The sequence below is a fragment of the Humulus lupulus genome, chromosome 9, assembly GCF_963169125.1.
Source record: "Humulus lupulus chromosome 9, drHumLupu1.1, whole genome shotgun sequence".
NCBI classification, from domain to species: Eukaryota; Viridiplantae; Streptophyta; class Magnoliopsida; order Rosales; family Cannabaceae; genus Humulus; species Humulus lupulus.
In genome coordinates this window covers 8,333,361-8,352,734 of record NC_084801.1, presented here as the reverse complement: position 1 = coordinate 8,352,734, position 19,374 = coordinate 8,333,361, and the positions used below count along the sequence as shown (strand labels likewise).

Sequence of the window (19,374 nt, the reverse complement as noted above, 5' to 3'; positions counted from 1 at the left end):
GCGGGAGTTCTTGAAGTAGATGCATTAACGGCTCTAACAGCTCAAATGGCCTCAATGACCAACATCTTGAAGAATCTGAGTTTGGGAGGAAATATTCAGCCAGCCGCTGCCATTCAAAGTGCAGAAATTTCATGTGTTTATTGTGGAGACGGGCATACTTTTGAGAATTGCCCTTCAAATCCAGCCTCGGTTTGCTATGTGGGTAATCAGAACTTCAACCGCAACAACCCATATTCAAATTCTTATAATCCAGCGTGGAGGCAACATCCAAATCAGTCATGGGGGGGTCAAGGAGCAAGTTCAAGTGGAGCGCCAGCACAAGGGAAACAGTCATGTCCACCAGGTTTATCTCAACAACCAAGGGCTCAACAACCTCACCAATCTCAAGGCTCTCAATCTAGTTCCTTGGAGAGTTTAATGAGAGATTATATGGCAAAGAATGATGCTGTGATTCAGAGCCAAGCAGCTTCTCTTCGCAATCTGGAAATTCAGTTGGGGCAACTGGCCAATGATCTGAAAAATAGGCCCCAAGGTTCTTTGCCTAGTGATACCGAGAATCCAAGGAGGGATGGTAAAGAACACTGCAAAGCAATTAATCTACGGAGTGGGAAAATTCTGGAAATTAATGATGAGAAAACAAAAGGCAGCAAGGAGTCCACTTCAATCCAAACTGAAGGGGAAACGAGTAAAAAACCAGCAAGTTCAGCTGCTGAATTCAGCCCAGTTGATACAGCATCGGGTCAGCATTCTGCTGCAGAAAAGACTTTACACAAGCCACCTCCACCATTTCCTCAACGTTTTAAAAAACAGCAACAAGATGGGCAATTCAGGAAGTTTCTGGATGTTTTGAAGTAGCTCCATATCAATATTCCCTTAGTGGAAGCCTTGGAGCAAATGCCCAACTACGTGAAGTTCTTGAAAGATATTTTGACAAAGAAAAGGAGGCTGGGTGAGTTCGAAACAGTTGCTCTAACAAAAGATTGCAGTGCTATGTTGAAAAGCAAAATTCCTCCTAAATTAAAAGATCCAGGCAGTTTTACAATTCCATGTTCCATTGGTGGGAGAGATGTGGGAAGAGCTTTATGCGATTTGGGTGCTATAACTAATCTAATGCCTATGTCTATTTTCAAGAAGTTGGGCATTGGTGAAGCTCGGCCAACCACAGTTACATTGCAGTTAGCGGACAGATCAATGGCTCATCCGGAAGGGAAGATTGAGGATGTACTAGTGTAGGTTGACAAGTTCATATTCCCGGCCGATTTCATCATTCTTGACTATGAAGCGGATCGAGAAGTACCCATAATATTGGGGAGGCCATTTCTTGCCACAGGGAGGACTTTGATTGATGTGCAAAATGGAGAACTTACCATGAGGGTGAATGATCAACAAGTGACCTTTAGTGTTTTCCAAGCCATGAAGTTTCCGGATGACATAGAAGAATGTTCTAGTTTGAGTGTACTTGAGACACTTGTGGCTGAAACCTTTAATAAAGAAATTTGCAAGGCTGATTTGGGGCTGAATATCTTTGAGGATGATGAAGAATCTAGCAATGAAGAGGAGTCCCAAGTCACTTGGGTGGAGTCCAGCTAACCAGCCATGAAATCCAGCAAGCATTTTGAGTCTTTAAATCTCTCGGAAGGGAATTTTAAGCCTCCAAAGCCCTCTATCCGAGAACCACCAAAACTGGAGTTGAAACCGCTGCCCAGCCATTTAAAATACGCCTACTTGGGGGACAATGAAACGCTGCCTGTGATTATTTCAGCGTATTTGGGAGCTGAAGCTGAATATTTACTGCTAGAAGTGTTGAAGAAGCATAAGAGGGCAATCGACTGGACTATGGCAGACATAAAAGGCATTGGCCCGACGTTTTGTATGCATAAAATACTGCTGGAAGCTGGCTGTAATAACTCTATTGAGCAGCAACGAAGGTTGAATCCCATCATGAAGGAGGTAGTTCGGAAAGAAGTGATTAAGTGGCTGGATTATGGCATTGTGTACCCAATTTCAGACAGCTCTTGGGTCAGCCCAGTTCAGTGTGTCCCTAAAAAGGGAGGAGTTATAGTAGTGACTAATGATAACAATGAGTTGATTCCCACAAGAACGGTGACTGGTTGGCGAGTTTGCATGGATTATAGGAAGCTTAATAAAGCCACTCGGAAGGACCATTTCCCGCTGTCATTTATTGACCAAATGTTGGATCGGTTGGCTGGAAAGGAATTTTACTGTTTTCTTGACGGATATTCAGGTTATAACCAGATTTCTATAGCTCCGGAAGACCAGGAAAAAACAACATTCACTTGTCTCTACGGCACCTTTTCCTTTAGGAGGATGCCGTTTGGCTTATGCAATGCCCCCGCCACCTTTCAGAGGTGTATGATGGCGATTTTCTCAGACATGGCAGAAAATATTCTTGAAATTTTTATGGATGACTTCTCAGTATTTGGGGAGTCTTTTGACAGTTGCTTGGCTAATTTGGAGCGAGTTTTAGCGAGATGTGAGGAGACAAACTTGGTTCTCAACTGGGAGAAATGCCATTTTATGGTGAAGGAAGGCATAGTTTTGGGCCATAAAGTCTCTCATAAGGGCATTGAAGTAGATAAGGCAAAGCTGGAAGTGATTGAGAAATTGCCACCACCGACAACCGTAAAAGGCATTAGAAGCTTTTTGGGGCATGCGGGGTTCTATAGGCAGTTCATTAAAGATTTTTCAAAGATCTCAAAACCCCTTTGTTCATTGCTGGAACAAAACCGCCAGTTTAAGTTTACTAAAGACTTTCATGAAGCATTTTTAACCTTGAAGAAGGCATTAGTTACTGCTCCAGTCATTGTTGCTCCCGATTGGTCTTTTCCATTTGAACTAATGTGCGACGCTAGTGATTTTGCTATTGGGGAGGTACTTGGGCAGCGAAGAGAGAAGATTTTTCACTCTATTTATTATGCAAGCAAGACACTAATTGATGCTCAAATACATTACTCAACCACCGAGAAGGAGTTGCTGGCTGTGGTGTTTGCTTTTGACAAATTCAGGTCTTATCTTGTGGGAACGAAGGTGATTGTTTACACCGACCATTCAGCAATGAAGTACCTCATTGCCAAGAAAGATGCCAAGCCAAGACTTATCCGTTGGGTTCTTTTGCTGCAAGAATTTGACTTAGAAATTCGAGATCGAAAAGGCACTGAAAACCAAGTGGCTGATCATTTATCTCGGCTGGAAGCAAGTGGTGACAGTAAAGATGAGATGCAAATTCAAGAAACATTTCCTGATGAACAGCTGCTGGTTTTAACTCAAGAGACTGCTCCATGGTATGCCGATGTTGTTAATTATTTGGTGAGTGGATTACAGCCCCCAGATTTTACTAAACAGCAACTTAAAAAATTCTTCCATGAGGTGAGATTCTACTATTGGGATGAGCCTTACTTGTACAGGCAGTGTGCAGATCGAATGATGCGGCGTTGTGTGCCCGAAGAGGAAGTTGCAAGCATCCTAGAACACTGTCATTCTTCTCCCTATGGTGGACATTTTGGGGGACAAAGAACAGCTGCCAAAGTCTTTCAATCGGGCTACTATTGGCCTACTATTTTCAAGGATGCTCATGATTTTGCAAGAAGATGTGACCGCTGCCAAAGAGTTGGCAATATTTCAGCAAGGAATGAGATGCCGCTGAATTGCATTCTTGAGGTGGAACTCTTTGACGTTTGGGGAATCGATTTCATGGGACCATTCCCACCATCTTTTGGCAATCTTTACATATTATTGGCGGTAGATTATGTCTCTAAATGGGTCGAAGCAGTAGCAAGTCCCACAAATGACTCCATGGAAGTGATGAAGTTTCTCCATAAGCAAGTGTTTACTCGGTTTGGAACCCCACGGGCTTTGATAAGCGATGAAGGTACCCACTTTGTGAACAAGATCTTAGCATCCTTGTTAGCCAAATACAGTGTGAAACACAAGGTTGCTACTGCCTACCATCCTTAAACTAACGGGCAAGCCGAGTTGTCAAACCGAGAGATAAAAGGGGTTCTTGAAAAAGTTGTAAATCCTAACCGCAAGGATTGGTCGCAGAGATTAGATGATTCGTTGTGGGCGTACCGTACAACTTACAAAACACCTCTCGGAATCTCGAGCTGGAACATCAGGCATTTTGGGCCCTCAAGAAGCTGAACCTTGATCTTGACGCTGCTGGAGAAGCCCGCATGTTACAGTTGAATGAGCTTGAGGAGATGAGACTGTTTCGTATGACAATGCCAAGCTGTATAAAGAGAAGACTAACAGATGGCATGACAAGCGAATTCAGCATAGAGTGTTTGAAGAAGGCCAGTGAGTATTACTTTTCAACTCGCGGCTGAAGCTGTTCCCAGGCAAGCTCAAGTCCCATTGGTCGGGACCATTCACCGTAGTTAAGGTGTACCCATACGGAGCTGTTGATGTCAAAGAAGATCAGTCCGGGAGGGTATTCAAGGTGAATGGGCAGCGGCTTAAACACTACCTTGGAGGGGAGGTTGATAGAGCAAAGACCTCCATCATTTTGAAGGATGCTTGAAGGAGAAGGACTACGGGTTGCAATGGACTCATTGCATCACATTTGGGCAACCCGGGAGTGGAAAGAACCAGTTGTAACTCTGTAAATATACTATATGTAATTAAGTTTGGGGTGTACCACCCCTTGTAAAAAGAACAAAAAAAAAATATATATGTATATAGATACATATACTTGGGTTTTCTTGAGGTTACTAAGTGTGTTTGCTGGTGTTTGTAATGATTTATTGAAGGTGGAAGAAAGGAAGCTGTAATATGGGAAGTTGGACAAGCTCGGTTATAAGACAGAGAATTTCCAAAACGCTGGAAAGTCCCAGTTGTTATAGCATTGCTTCAGCATTTATCAGGGACGCAGGAGGAAAAAAATGCTATGCTATATCAACTGGAAGCATGTTCTTCTGAGAAAGGTTGCGGCCTTTTTTTAAAAAAAAGGGGGAAAAGAGCTGAAATAGATTTAGTTACCTAATAAATTAAATAACCCCAAAAGTTCTAACCCTAAAACCTTTTTCATTAGCCTCTTCCCCATTACCACCACAAACCCAAACCGCCGCCTCCACAAACCCCACGACCGAGAACGACACCCCCCAACCCGAGCCATCCCAACCACCACGCCGCCGTCAAACTCCACCAGCCACCACGACACAACGAACCCAGTAAAACCCACAGCCTCCGTCCCACACTTTCACGAACCCAGCAAAACCCACAGCACCGAACCCACGAAACCACCTAATCCGAACCAGCCACCCCCGCACCCTCTCGGCATAACCCAGAAATCCCGACCCAGAGCCGCTTCATTCTTCACCAAAACCCAGAAAAACCGAGCACCCACAGCCACATTCCGAACACATATCTCGTTCCCTCACAGTCACCATGCCTAAAGTGAAGTACTGCGCCCACAAAGCCAAGAAGAAGCCATTCTCTGAAGTCCCCAAATTTGCCTCTGAAACAGCAGAGGTAAAATACTATGCTTCTATCTGCCACAAAGATTTCTACATGGAGCGAGGCCTGATAGCCACGAATGCCAACTTCAGCGACCTGCCCGACTGGTTAATGTACACTATACAAGAGAGGTGTTGGGAGAGTCTCTGTACACAGCCCGAACCCGCAGTCTCCGAATTAGTAAAAGAGTTCTACAGCAACTTCTTGGACGAGCAATGGCCTACAGAAATAATTGTTAGAGGAGTAGAAGTGCCATTTTCGGCTGAGGTCATTAACTAGACTTTCTTCTTGGAGCCAGTCGAGTGCGAGTTCACCAAGGGACGTGAACAGTTGTCTGACGAACTGATTCAAGATATTATACCCGAGCTGGCCAAACCAGAGGCCGAGTGGGACATTGATGAGAATGGAACGTTTCGTTTTCGAAGAACGGATCTGCAACATGAGATGAAATGCCTCTACAGCTTAGTCCAGCCTACCTTGCTCCCAACCTCCCACAATGAGCAGGGAGCGCATGTGGATGCTCTATTGCGTAATGAAAGGGATGTCGATTGATGTAGGTTCCGTGTTGGCGCAAGAAATTTTTGACTGTGCGCATCGGTCAAAAGGCAAGCTCTTCCTGCCTTCCACTGTAGCCGCTATATGTCGCGAGGCCGGTGTCCCGGTGTGGCCAGAGGAGGGGCTGGTTCCAACAAAGGGGCTCATCAGTTTTGGCCCAGCCCGTGCTCCCAAGACTAATGCTGCTTCATCCTCAACTTCTAGTGATCCCGTCCTGGAGCAATTAACCAGGCACGGGCAGATACAAAACCAGATGCAGCTGAGGCAGGAGCAGATATGTGAGCGTATGCACACCCTGTGGACTTATGAGCAGCAGAGGGATGCAGCAATGAGGAGTGTGCTGCAAAAGGCTCTGCCCAAATCTGGTCCACAATTTCCAGCGTTCCCATATCAAATTTTGAATCCTTGGACTGACAATGTTGATGACAAAGAGGAGTCCCATGGCGAGGACTCCGAGTAGAGGGGTTTCCTTTCCTTGTTATTTTATTTTCTGTTATTTTGTGTTTTGTGACTGTTCTTATTGTGTTTTTAGTTTAGGTTGTTTAAATTGAGTTTTAGCATTGAACTTTAATAGCTGTGATTGTGTTTTTTGTTTGTCTTTGTAATTGAGAGGTGTTGTTGTTTGGTCTGGCTTAACGTAGCGCTCAATGATGATATCATCCACCTTCCTCCATTTGTGTTATGCCCTGATTTTATGTGTTCAATATGCTAGTTTAGGTGCTATTTCTATCTTTAATGCCATCTATTAGTGATTCTTTCAATAGTTGTGTGCTTATGCTATCCCACCATGCTTTGGATCTCTAGAATAACCAACATCTTGAGAAAGCTTAAGCTTCTAGAATTGGTTAGTGTAATCCTTGAGGCGAAATCTTAGCTAGCTTTACCACTTAGAAATGATCTAGGTCATCCTTGGACGTTTGGGCCTTTCAAGCTTTCCCATTGTATATTCATTCCCCTTAGTCACCCTTAGTTGAGCTAATTTGCTTATTCTTTCCTAATACATATCATTAATGCTAACCCCCAGCTTAAATTGTTGTTTTTAACTTTCATTAACCAAACCTAGATGCTGAAATTTATCAAGAACAAATTATTTGCAGTAAGTTTGGGGTGAGTGGGGTTAGTTTTTAGCCATGTGGTGAGTTATTCCAAGTTTCATTTATTAGCCACATTGGGGACAATGATGGGATTTAAGTTTGGGGTGTGTGGGAATGAGCTCACAAGAAAATGTACATAATTCTCTTGCTATATATCTTTTTGATGTTTCAATGTCATGTTCTTAGAAAAAAAAAACAATAATAATAAATAAATAAATGCAAATAACAGTAGCAAGAGAATTAGAGCTAATTCAAATTATTCATTGTGGGTTAAAATTACATTTTGGGTGAGAGCTTGAGAGAAAAAGAAAGGTTCTTGATAAGTTGAGATGGTTAGGTTATAAGCCATAGAAATATTACCTTTTATCCTACCCTAACCTAAGCCTTACATTACAAGCCTAGTAATGTCCTTTTGATCTAGGGGGTAAAGCTAGACTACATTAGTGGAGAGGGTTGCACTAATTCAACTTATGGAAGCAAAAATTTTTAAACTTGAGGATCAAGGGTAGTTATTAGAGGAATTCAAGGTGTTGGTGGGAAGCATTTGCGCACTCTAGTGATTGGGTTACTTTTGGGAGGCATTAGTGATATTAATAGCACTTAAAATGAGATTCAGACATAAAATCAGGGCATAACACAAATGGAGGAAGGTGGATGATATCATCATTGAGCGCTACGCTAAGCCAGACCAAACAGCAGCACCTCTCAATTACAAAGACAAACAAAAAACACAATCACAGCTATTAAAGTTCAATGCTAAAACACAATTTAAACAACCTAAACTAAAAACACAATAAGAACAATCACAAAACACAAAATAACAGAAATTAACAGAAAATAAAATAACAAGGAAAGGAAACCCCCTCTACTCGGAGTCCTCGCCATGGGACTCCTCTTTGTCATCAACATCGTCAGTCCAAGGATTCAAAATTTGATCTGGGAACGCTGGAAATTGTGGACCAGATTTGGGCAGAGCCTTTTGCAGCACACTCCTCATTGCTGCATCCTTCTGCTGCTCATAAGTCCACAGAGTGTGCATACACTCACATATCTGCTCCTGCCTCAGCTGCATCTGGTTTTGTATCTGCCCGTGCCTAGTCAATTGCTCCAAGATGGGATCACTGGAAGTTGAGGATGATGCAGCATTAGTCTTGGGAGCACAGGTCGGGCCAAAACTGATGATCCCCTTTGTTGGAACCAGCCCCTCCTCTGGCCACACCGGGACACCGGCCTCGCGACATATAGCGGTAACAGTGGAAGGCAGGAAGAGCTTGCCTTTTGACCACTGTGCACAGTCAAAAATTTCTTGCGCCAACACGAAACCTACATCAATCGGCATCCCTTTCATTATGCAATAGAGCATCCACATGCGCTCCCTGCTCACTGTTGAATCGTGGGAGGTTGGGAGCAAGGTAGACTGGACCAAGCTGTAGAGGCATTTCATCTCATGTTGCAGATCCGTTCTTCGAAAACGAAACGTTCCATTCTCATCAATGTCCCACTCGGCCTCTGGTTTGGCCAGCTCGGGTATAATATCTTGAATCAGTTCGTCAGACAACTGTTCACGTCCCTTGGTGAACTCGCACTCGACTGGCTCCAACAAGAAAGTCTCGTTGATGACCTCAGCCGAAAATGGAACTTCTACTCCTCTAACAATTATTTATGTAGGCCATTGCTCGGCCAAGAAGTTGCTGTAGAACTCTTTTACTAATTCGGAGACTGCGGGTTCAGGCTGTGTACATAGACTCTCCCAACGCCTCTCTTGTATAGTGTACATTAACCAGTCGGGCATGTCGCTGAAGTTGGCATTCGTGGCTATCAGGCCTCGCTCCATGTAGAAATCTTTGTGGCAGATAGAAGCATAATATTTTACCTCTGCTGTTTCAGAGGCAAATTTGGGGACTTCAGAAAATGGCTTCTTCTTGGCTTTGTGGGCGCAGTACTTCACTTTAGGCATTTAGGCATGGTGACTGGGAGGGAACGAGATATGTGTTCGCGACCTTGCTTCTTTGGTTTAACGCCCACCAGTTGAGCTTCTTCCAGCAACCGTGCGTCGCTTCTAATCTCAGAATAGTAGCAAGGTTTAGTTCCCGAACTCGAGCCGATCTCCGTACTACTCAGTTTGTAACCATATCTCTGGCGCCCCTCAGAAATATCAGTAACTCCGCGTTTGATACTCTACAATTGGGAGGCAATTCAACGGCGAGCTTTCAAGTTCTTGATCCCGCGAGCCATCTTACACAAACAACCATAGAATCCACGTCGCTTGGTATGCTCAAATGTATACAAGAAATCATCGATGATGTCTTCTGCATCGTAAGCGACCTCTCTAACTTGCTTAACCCACACTTTGATTTCTTCATCTTGATCTTCCTTAGCATCAGCAGATCGCAAGAATGCTCTTATGCGATCCAACTCATTTTTCACGAAAATAACTTCATCTCGTTCCCCGCTCACGAGTTTCACCTGATCTTCCAACAGGGACGAAAGCTTCTCCAGTAGAAAACTCATCACACTCTCTGCCATGACTAGCTTCGATCTCCTTCACCTGTTCTGTGATCTCTCTCAATATTCTCTAGTAAGAAAGAAAGCAAGACTTGGAGTCGTTGATGAAAAGTTCCTTACCAACACCATACACGTTAGAGAAATAGCGAACTACTACTTTTCTCCCTGAAGAGTGCCTCTCTATTATGAAGGGATCGCAGCCATTGGATTCAATTATTTATTTATTTATTTATTGAATCTAACGGATATGAAGTGGGTGTAAACATTTATTTATTATTACTTTTTGCATAATTGTTTATTTTATATTATTTTAATTATAAAGAAATTTACGTTTTTTGCTTTATGAATATTAATTGTCTAATGTATTGTTATAGGAAGCTGAGTCAAAAGTGGCAGCTTGTTCATGACGAATTCAAAAATTGAAAGCAAAAGATATGTCAGGCCGAGTAATAGTGAGGTATTGTATACCAAATAACCACTAAATATCTTACATTTTAAAGTATTTTATACCTATATAGGTATATGTGTGTATCAGCCCTTCATGTCTCAAAGCCAACTTTCTTGTTCTGCCAAGTTTTTAACATGTTCAATTCATGATATGCCGAGTTCAAAGATGTCATTTCAGGTGAGAAAATTAGAAGGAAAAGAGGACTGCATTAAGGTAAGTTACCGCCTGTGAAAATTAGAGCAAAACCGTATTGAAACCGCCTGTGATGTTTTGTATTTATTTTGGTGATTCATTGTTTTGCCAATTTGATTTTTTTTTCTTTTTTTGTAATCTGTTGAGTTAAGAAAAAATGTGCGTACTTGAGTTTATCTATTATCTCTATCTTCATCACTTGTGTCTTACTCTGTTAATAAATGAACAATTTTTCATTTAATTTACAAGATTTTAAGGGAAATCTCCTGTGATTTTGTTTGGATAAAACACAGTTATTAATACCACCAATAACATTAGAAAAATATTTTAAAACTTGAAAAGCATAACAATTAGGGAGTATGTATAAAATGCCATGCAACAGGTTAGGAGGGATTTGTCTCAAATAACCATTCTAAGTTCACAACGCAAGAGAATAATAAGCTAGGAGTACAACTAAAGCTAATGGAAACTTGTCTGAAATAAACAAGAAAAAGGATGGAGTTAGTTCATAATTGCAATTCTTCTTCCAGTTTTGGGTCTTTCTTAAGCCGAAATGAAGGCAGTTCATAACTAAATAAATGCTTCTTCATCAATATCATCAGCCGAGAGACACTGAATTAAGCTGCCCTGGTATCCAGTTAGTCATCTCAGCCACATCTGAACAATACAGTTTGGGAATTTATACTACAACTGACCAGATTAAGCCATTGAAAATGGTCATCATTTAGTACCCAACTCAAGATATCATATGCACCATTCCATCGGCAGCTATCATCACTCGGTTAGCATCTTGTAGTTTCTGCAATCACCAAATTTTACATTATAGGCCAGCCAAGGAAGAAATTGAAGAAGCTAAAAAAATGTATGTATACTGTACATGTACCTCTAATAGGACATTTATCTCTGCCCTTGTGTAGGGGACGTCGGCCCTGGAGTTGACAGCCTCCTCTATTCCGTCAATGGATAATGTATCCAAGTGATTGGCCCGCATATGCTGGCCAAATAAAGAATTGAATGCTTCTATTCTGCAAGACGAAACAGAGAAAGACTTGTTAGAATTCAGAATAAATAGAAAAACGCTTTGAATAGGAGAAAAGAAGCAAATTCTTCCTCTACAGATACAGACCTCTCTGGAGAAAGTTCACCAGCAGATTGGGTTGGAGGGTCATCTACATCCATGGCATCAGTTGTTGGGCTGTGCAAAGAAAAATATAGTCAGAACACTGTTATATAGCCATGAAGGAGGGTAATGAAAGATCTCCTGGTGTTGTGCAAATACTTCTATGTTGCTAATCCTATCAAAGGCAAATTAAAAAAGTAGTACTTCCTCACAGTTTGGCCAGGTAATTTCTCAATCAATAACTAGATGAGATTTGGCTAATGAAGCAAGAGGACCACTTATTACTTACCCTCCTTTACCAGCTGCACCACCGTCTGGTGTATCATGATCATCTGAGCGACGATCAGCTCTGCGTTTGCTCTCAGTTTCTTTCTCCTTTTCATGCTCGCGCTCCTCCATTTCAGTCAATTCTTTATGATATATGGCAAAATTTAAGACTTTCAGTGCAGCTTCGACATCTGACTGTAAAACCTGTTAAAGGCAGATTAATTATTCACTAGCAAGTTAGATGAACCAAGCTAAACTGGTGAAGATACAAAACTCAATTTTTTGGGAAAATTGAACAATCTTGTCAAATCCTTGCAAGTAAAAAAGCACTCATTACCTTTCTGCTCAACTTCAATTTGGCATGAGCAGTAGACAGACGAATAATGGTTTCTAAGGTTCTGGCAGTAATTGGAAGTGTCCCTCCAGTCTGCAGAATTGAAAAATCATATTGGCATAAAGGAAGAAATAACTATTGTATACTTCGGTTTTAAAAAAACTCAGACAATAATCACCTTAGCATTTGAACCAGCATTTCTAAGTTCTGCATATGCAGTTGCAATTTGCTCAGATGCCTGTGAAATAGATGTTGTATAAGCAATCACATATAAGCCAAAAGCACAGTACTTAAATTTTTAAACAAAAGAAAGAATATTAAAGCATCAGGACCTCATCGGTAAGTTCTGGTTGAATCCTATGCTTTGCATAGTGAATGTACTTCTTCAGAAACTTGATAGTGAGTGTATCACGCTTACGACCTCTATCTGTTTTCTTTCCATGCAGCATTCGATTATACTTCACAAACACAGACGAATCATTATCTGCTTCCTCTTCTCTACCATATCTCGAACCCCCACCAAGGGCTGCTTCACCTGAGGTTTCATGCTCATTTACTCAGAATTATGTAAAGAACACAACACTTGAGCAAATAAGTACTGATGAAATTACTTACCCCCATCAGTTGCAGAACGAAACCGATGCATACGCAACACATGCTCCGAGATGTACCGGTCAATATCAGCATCCATTTGATCAAGTACAATAAATAGTAAATCGAAACGAGAAAGTAAAGAGTCTGGAAGTCCAATATTTTTTGTTGGAGTAATTGAGCGGTCATACTGTGATAAATTTAATTCACATGATGAGTAAGATAAAAAAACATGCCCTCAAAAAATCAAATCTCAAGCATGTAATTTCAAGTTTAAATGGCACACTGGTGGCCATTATCTTGATACTTACAGTTCCGTATATGGGATTTGCAGCAGCAACCACACTGCAACGAGCATTGAGCGATGCATGGATACCAGCTTTAGCAATAGTTACAGTCTGCTGCTCCATAACCTCATGAATAGCAACACGATCTTGATCATTCATCTTGTCAAATTCATCAATGCAGACAACTCCACGATCAGCAAGCACCATTGCACCAGCTTCAAGCCTTCTCTCTCCTGATTGCAGACAAATAATATTTTCAGACAACTATCATTACATTAAAGCAAACTGCAAAAGACTAGTGAGGTAAATTACCTGTCTCTTGATCTGAAGTAACAGCAGCTGTCAAACCAACACCAGAAGAACCTCGACCAGTAGTTGATATTGCCAGTGGTGCAATATTCATAATGGCTCTCAGAAGTTGAGACTTAGCAACAGAAGGATCACCAACCATCATCATGTTAATGTCACTAAAAAAAACAAGATTGTGAGTTACTCGTAAAAATTCGTACTACCGAAATTTGTGAGAAAATGCCAACAGAAAAGGAAAAGGAACAGAAGATACACCTTGAATTCCACATGGATCAGCAACAAAAGCAAATAACAATTGAAGAATAACTCACCCTCGCAAGTGGGTGCCATTCTTTAAGTTCTTTTCCACTCCACTAAGCATTAATAGTATCACTGCTTTCTTTATCCATGAATGTCCATAAATGGACGGCGCCAGCGAATTACCAAGAAGGTCGAATGTGTCTTCTCTTTCAGCAATTTTCTTTATGTTTTTTAAGTCCTCGGGGCTATAGATTGGTGCATTTGCCTCTTTGTTGAGCAGGGAAACATTGTTAGCAATGAGAACAGTCCTACAAAACAAGATCACTTATTTAAGGATTTAATCTAAAACAAATACCACTATGTACCAGTGTAAGAACTAGAAACTACTGTTGATGGTTGAAACTAACCTGAATACTCCATTCACACTGCCCTTGCTTTTACCAGGAAGTGCTTTGTAAATCCCTACAATAGACACTCGATCTCCCGGTTTGCATGAATCAACAAGGTCATCTTCAACAATGACATCCACTGTTCTTGGAAGCTGACCAGGAGCAGAATTTTCTGGCACTTCTTGCATTGACAAGGTCTGATGATCCTTGTATTTGCACAATCCATACTCGGTCACCAATAAATTACCATTGTCATCCTGAGCATGCATTTTCTTCAGTAAGAGACTAATCAAATAATAAAGAAAAAGTTAAAGAAAGAAAAGAGGCTTGAGATTACCCTCGTAGGATAGACAGTTCCTGTGGGCAACCCCATATTGGAAGTAATGTCTCGGTATTCGCGATTGGTGAAGCTTCCAGTGGTAGGACAGAAATGAACACTTTTAACAACTTTGGGCCTTACAAGAGAACCTACAAAAGTGTTAGCTAAAAATTATTCCACGGATACAAAGATTGTCTTAAAAAAATTACCATATGTCCTGCAGGAGATTTAGTAATCAAAGAATATCTTCAATACCCAAAATACATTAGTCAAAATGCAAATTCATATCTCTATTCACTTCTAGTAAAAAAAATCAAAGTAAAAAATGTATATTAACATCTAAGGTTTTGGGAGGTATCAACTGAAAACCACTTGATTCAACTACAAGCAATTCTAAGAGTAGTCACTGAAGCTCAACTTGTCTAATAAAGAAATTGGCCCATTTTTTGTTTGTGCTTATGAACGGAAGATTGAAAAGCAATCAAAAAAATTTAATTACACAAATCACAAAAAGTGTAGGAGAAGACAGTACATTTTGTGACAATTCCTTCAACGCAGACCATGGAGCCTATGAACTCAGACAGTAAGTCTCTTGGTGTGACACGGCGAGAAACAAAAGGGCCTTCAAATCCCACATTAACTTGTTCTTCTTGCTTCAAGTATTTTGGGTCAATTTTGTTAGCAACTTCAGTGGCAGCATCGCAAAAAGCTTGCATGTACTCATTCGGATTCCTAAGAATCCTGTATACATGAAAAGAACAAAGAGAATCACCACATGAAAATTAGTTAAATCACCTCCAATTTTAAAAGAAAACATACCACATTGGCAATTTCCTTCACCCTCATCTCACCTACTAAATAGGAATTTATACACACACATATATATACCCAATTTAACTCACCACTATTCTAAACAGGTACCGAAACAAATAATTTCTCTTAATATCAAAGGGAACAAAAAAAATAAACTAAATACTTGGAGCCATTAAAACCAACTGCTCCTAAAATTGAGACAAAAACAACCAAATTCACAATACACGAAGTGGGTTTCAGCAAGGAACCGTAATTTCCTGGGTTTCTCTGAGGAACTAAACTTAAACTAAGAATGAAATCGAAAAAAAAAAAAGTAGTGACCTGGGACCGAAATCGCCGAAGGCATGGAGATCGGAAATGTTGACGACAAGGCGACGGCGCTTGTGGTTGATCATGGCTTTGATCTCGTCCATGTAAACCTAGACCAAATTTCACCAAAATCAGACAAGATTTACATACACATACACAGAGAGAGATAGAGATTAAGAGAAAGCAGTAAAGACATACACCGTCCTCGAGGAATGCCATGAGCTCCCTCTTGTGAGCCGCCCTAACTTCTTCGCTGATATCCATTTTCGAGTTCTAGAGAGAGAGAGAGAGGAAGAGAGTTTGGTTAAGGAGCAGAGCGAGAAAGAGAGAGCGCGCCCTAGTGAGAGTAAAGATGGTGAATTTGGCGGGAAAATTGGAGAAAAATGCATTTGCTATGGCGGGAAACATTGGGATATATCATATATATAGGGACCCACGAGTGGCCTTTTTTTTATAATTAAATTATTGTTAAAATAATATTATTAATTTAATAATTTTATTTCTTTTAAAAAAATATAGTAGTCTTATTTTTATGTATTTTTCATTTTGTTTGGCAGAAATATTATTGCATTTAAAGTCATTATGAAATACATTAAATGTTATATTTTCATTTTAGATCTAAATTTGTAGCTAGTGTTGGTCTAAGGGAAAAAAATTATTTAACAAAATAACATGCTTCTACTATTTCTTTTTTCATCTTCATGATAAGTATGCCAAATCAAATATGTTTAATATCCTTTCATTTGTGTTTTGTATGATATTTATAACCTGGTTGACTGTTCGTAATTTATACTAGATAAAAATAACGTGCAATGCAGGTTTGTTTAGTTTTAAAGTTGTAAACACTGTCTATAATTTTAATAAAAATTAGTTCAATGTTTTTTTTGTAAATAATATATATATAACAGAATGAATTATAGTTTTATAGTATATATAAATATTTATATCAATAATTTTTACATATATGACATTTAAACACAACGATGATATATATATAAAAAATAGTAATAATTTAAAAGAAATTAAATAATAGAAAAAATCATAGTGTAGATAGTAGTATACACACATCAACTATTTTTAGTTTCTAACTTATCTCGCAATGTCCTTTGGTGAATTTGATGAAGAAAAAAAACTTCAATTATTTGATAAAAAACAAACTATCACACAAATTTATAAGATAAAAAAATAATATGTATGCATTTATTATTTTTAAATAAATATGATTTAATTATTTAAATTATCATAAAATATCTTAAAAATATCATATTTTAATTAATTTATTTTTGTTTAAGTCTATGTTTATATATTATATGTTTAATATAATATTAAGTTTAAGTATAATTAAATTTTATTTAAGTTATAAAATGTATGATTTTATTATTTTTAAATAATTATCATTATAAAATATCTCAAAAAGATTTATTTATTTATTTAAGTCTAAGTCATGTTTACAATCTACGGTTAAATATAATAATATTCTCTTAAATATAATAATATTCTGTTAAAATTAACGAAAAACTGTTAAAACCAAGAATTTCTGTTATCTACACACTTTTTATATAGAAGATATATATATATTTGTGATATAAAAAAATCAATGTGTAATAGTATATATTTGTTTATAAGTTAAATATGATGGTATATTTATAATATTGCTTTTGTAAATTTTATTATTCAAATATAATTCTCAAGAATTGTAATTTAATTAGGATAAATACTATTTTGGATCATATATTGTACAAAATTACCGATCGGACCTTCTGTTTTGTTAAATAATAATTTGGAGCTTGCATTTTGCAAAATAGAACAAAATAATACCCTAAACTCGAATTCGGTCAAAAAAAATTTAAATATGACCAAAATACCCCTAGTTTAATAAATTAGATAATTTAATAATCTCAAATAAAACATTATAAATTTTAAAATTAATAAAAAATTGATATAAAATTTCAAAAAAAAATCACATTTGAATTAATTAAAATTATAAAATAATAATAATAACAAAATTAAAATTAAAATTAAACATGAACCTAAACACTCAACTTAAACTTAAATTCAATCTTTTAACTTATAACAGTAATCAAATTAATCAAAATCCAATTAAAAAAAACAAAACTCAAAACATATTCACCCAAATTTAAAACCCAAAAATTGATCAAAACACGTTCTTGAGTTCTTGTATTAAACCAAGATTCAAGTATCACTACAACAACTTCTATCAAAAAATTAAAATCCAGAAACAATTACAAATCTATTAATCTCAACAATCATAAATTAGATTGAGCATCAATTCAGCCATGAACTTCTCTCACTTCAAACCTAGATTTATTCGAAGCTTTTCTTTTTTACTTCTAGCCACAAAATCAAATTAGAAACATCAATCTTTCAACCCAAAAAAATCCATATTTAATAATATATACCATCTTTAAATGTTCATAAATGGGTAAACAAATAAACTCCAAAACAACAAACTTTACTCAATAATTTCAGGAAAAAAAATCATAATTAGAAAAGGATATTTACTCCAAAACTCTGGTAGTCCTTACGAGCCCCATATTCAAGAAGAACTAGTCTAGTCGTCCTCATCCTAGAAGTCCGGACCGTCGTCCTCGTAATTGAAGCTCGGACTGTCGTCCTCGTTCTTGAAGCCCAGACCTACCATTCTCGTCCCTGAAGTCCAAAACCTTCGTCCTCGAAGCCACGAAACCATATCAGAAACAAAAGTCACAACTCAATCAAGACCCACACCCGTCGTCGCCTGTTGCAGCACATCCACCCACTCCACCAAATCTGCCATTTGCACCAACGAACCAAAGCAAGAGGACTTCTCTCATTGGTTGAACGAACGATTGGTTGTTCAAGGAAGCGGATAAGCTTTTTCCTTTATACCCTTTGCAAGTTTTGTTCAGAGGCTGAGGCAGATCATCAGACCAGAAGAAGAAAATGGGAAGAACGTACAGAGGGAAAAAAGAAGAAGAAACAATTTGTTTAATTTTAGGTTTGTGTCGTGTTTTGATTCTATATAGTTTTGGTTTTAATTAGTTAAAATCTTAGTTTAATTAATTACGTTTATGATAAAGATTAAAGTTTTAATTTTTAATTTTTTAATTTTAATGCAATATTAAAATAATTATTTCATTTTAATTTATATTTTATATTACTAAATTAAATAATTAATGAAACACAAGGGTATTTTGGTCATATTGAAAAAAAAGTTTGACCAAAATCAGGCTCATGGTATTATTTTGTTCTATTTTGCAAAATGCATGATCAAAATTGTCATTTAACAAAATAGATGGTCCAATCGGTAACTTTTGCAAAACACAGGACCCAAAATGGTATTTACCCATTTAATTATAAAAACATAAATGGCCACAAATGCCTCTTTTTTCTCATCATTCCATAAAATTGCAACTTTTTTTATTTTTCCTTACAAATACCTGCTTTTGATAGTAAAATTCCCAAAATGTCATTTTTGAATAGTTTAATTGTTTTAAACTCTCACACTTAGATTTTTTTTTCTTCAAATTTCTCAATTCCATATACTCTCATAGTCTCTTAATATCTTTGTTGATTCAGTTTTTCGTTAACTCGTCTAATACCCAAAGAATAATATTTAGAAGATTTGCGAAAGCTAAATAAATTATATGAGATGTGTTGGGGGAAAGTGAGATAACACCGCCTCTAAATTTAGAATCTACACAAAAAATGGATTGACAGAGTCTAAATAAAGATTGAGAAAGATTATGCAAACCCAAGTTCGTGAATGATCTTCTTCAACATTGATGAACCTTGAAAAAACTTGTAGAACCACCACTTCGAGCAAATCCTTAGAACAAAAGCAAAACACAATTCCAAGGCTTATACATGTTTATTAATGTTGTCCTAATACTTTATTTCCTAGCCACTATTTATGCTTGAGGCTTTTTCTAGGAGGAAATTAGGATTGAGATTGAACAAGCCTTAAACTCAAAAAGTCAAGCACTTTTGTTATGAGTTCTTAGAGAAAACTTTAGATTATTGGAGCTAGAGAGAGAGAGATTGAAAGAGTGATCAAGTCTTCCAAAACTCCATTTTGACCCTTATATAGAGTAGGCATCATCATTAGGTCTAACCAATAGGATCAG

The 19,374-nt window shown here is 38.2% G+C and overlaps 2 protein-coding genes across 2 annotated transcripts; one reads left to right on the top strand and one right to left on the bottom strand.

Annotated features, from left to right (window-relative positions):
- The first annotated feature begins 894 nt into the window (after window positions 1–894).
- Window positions 895–1,233, top strand: LOC133799388 (uncharacterized). Its single transcript, XM_062237408.1, has one exon. It carries the CDS (start codon window positions 895–897, stop codon window positions 1,231–1,233), a length of 339 nt encoding a protein of 112 aa, XP_062093392.1.
- A 9,345-nt stretch (window positions 1,234–10,578) lies between these two features.
- On the bottom strand, window positions 10,579–15,605 carry LOC133800514 (DNA replication licensing factor MCM3). The gene is made up of 16 exons (XM_062238495.1): window positions 15,446–15,605; window positions 15,260–15,357; window positions 14,658–14,866; window positions 14,144–14,274; window positions 13,825–14,063; window positions 13,489–13,725; window positions 13,181–13,335; window positions 12,893–13,101; window positions 12,606–12,771; window positions 12,323–12,525; window positions 12,169–12,228; window positions 11,994–12,083; window positions 11,679–11,860; window positions 11,396–11,464; window positions 11,153–11,294; window positions 10,579–11,068 (listed from the first exon to the last, which is right to left on the bottom strand). Exons 1-16 carry the CDS (start codon window positions 15,509–15,511, stop codon window positions 11,006–11,008), a joined length of 2,319 nt encoding a protein of 772 aa, XP_062094479.1. The 5' UTR covers window positions 15,512–15,605; the 3' UTR covers window positions 10,579–11,005.
- Window positions 15,606–19,374: the final 3,769 nt, after the last annotated feature.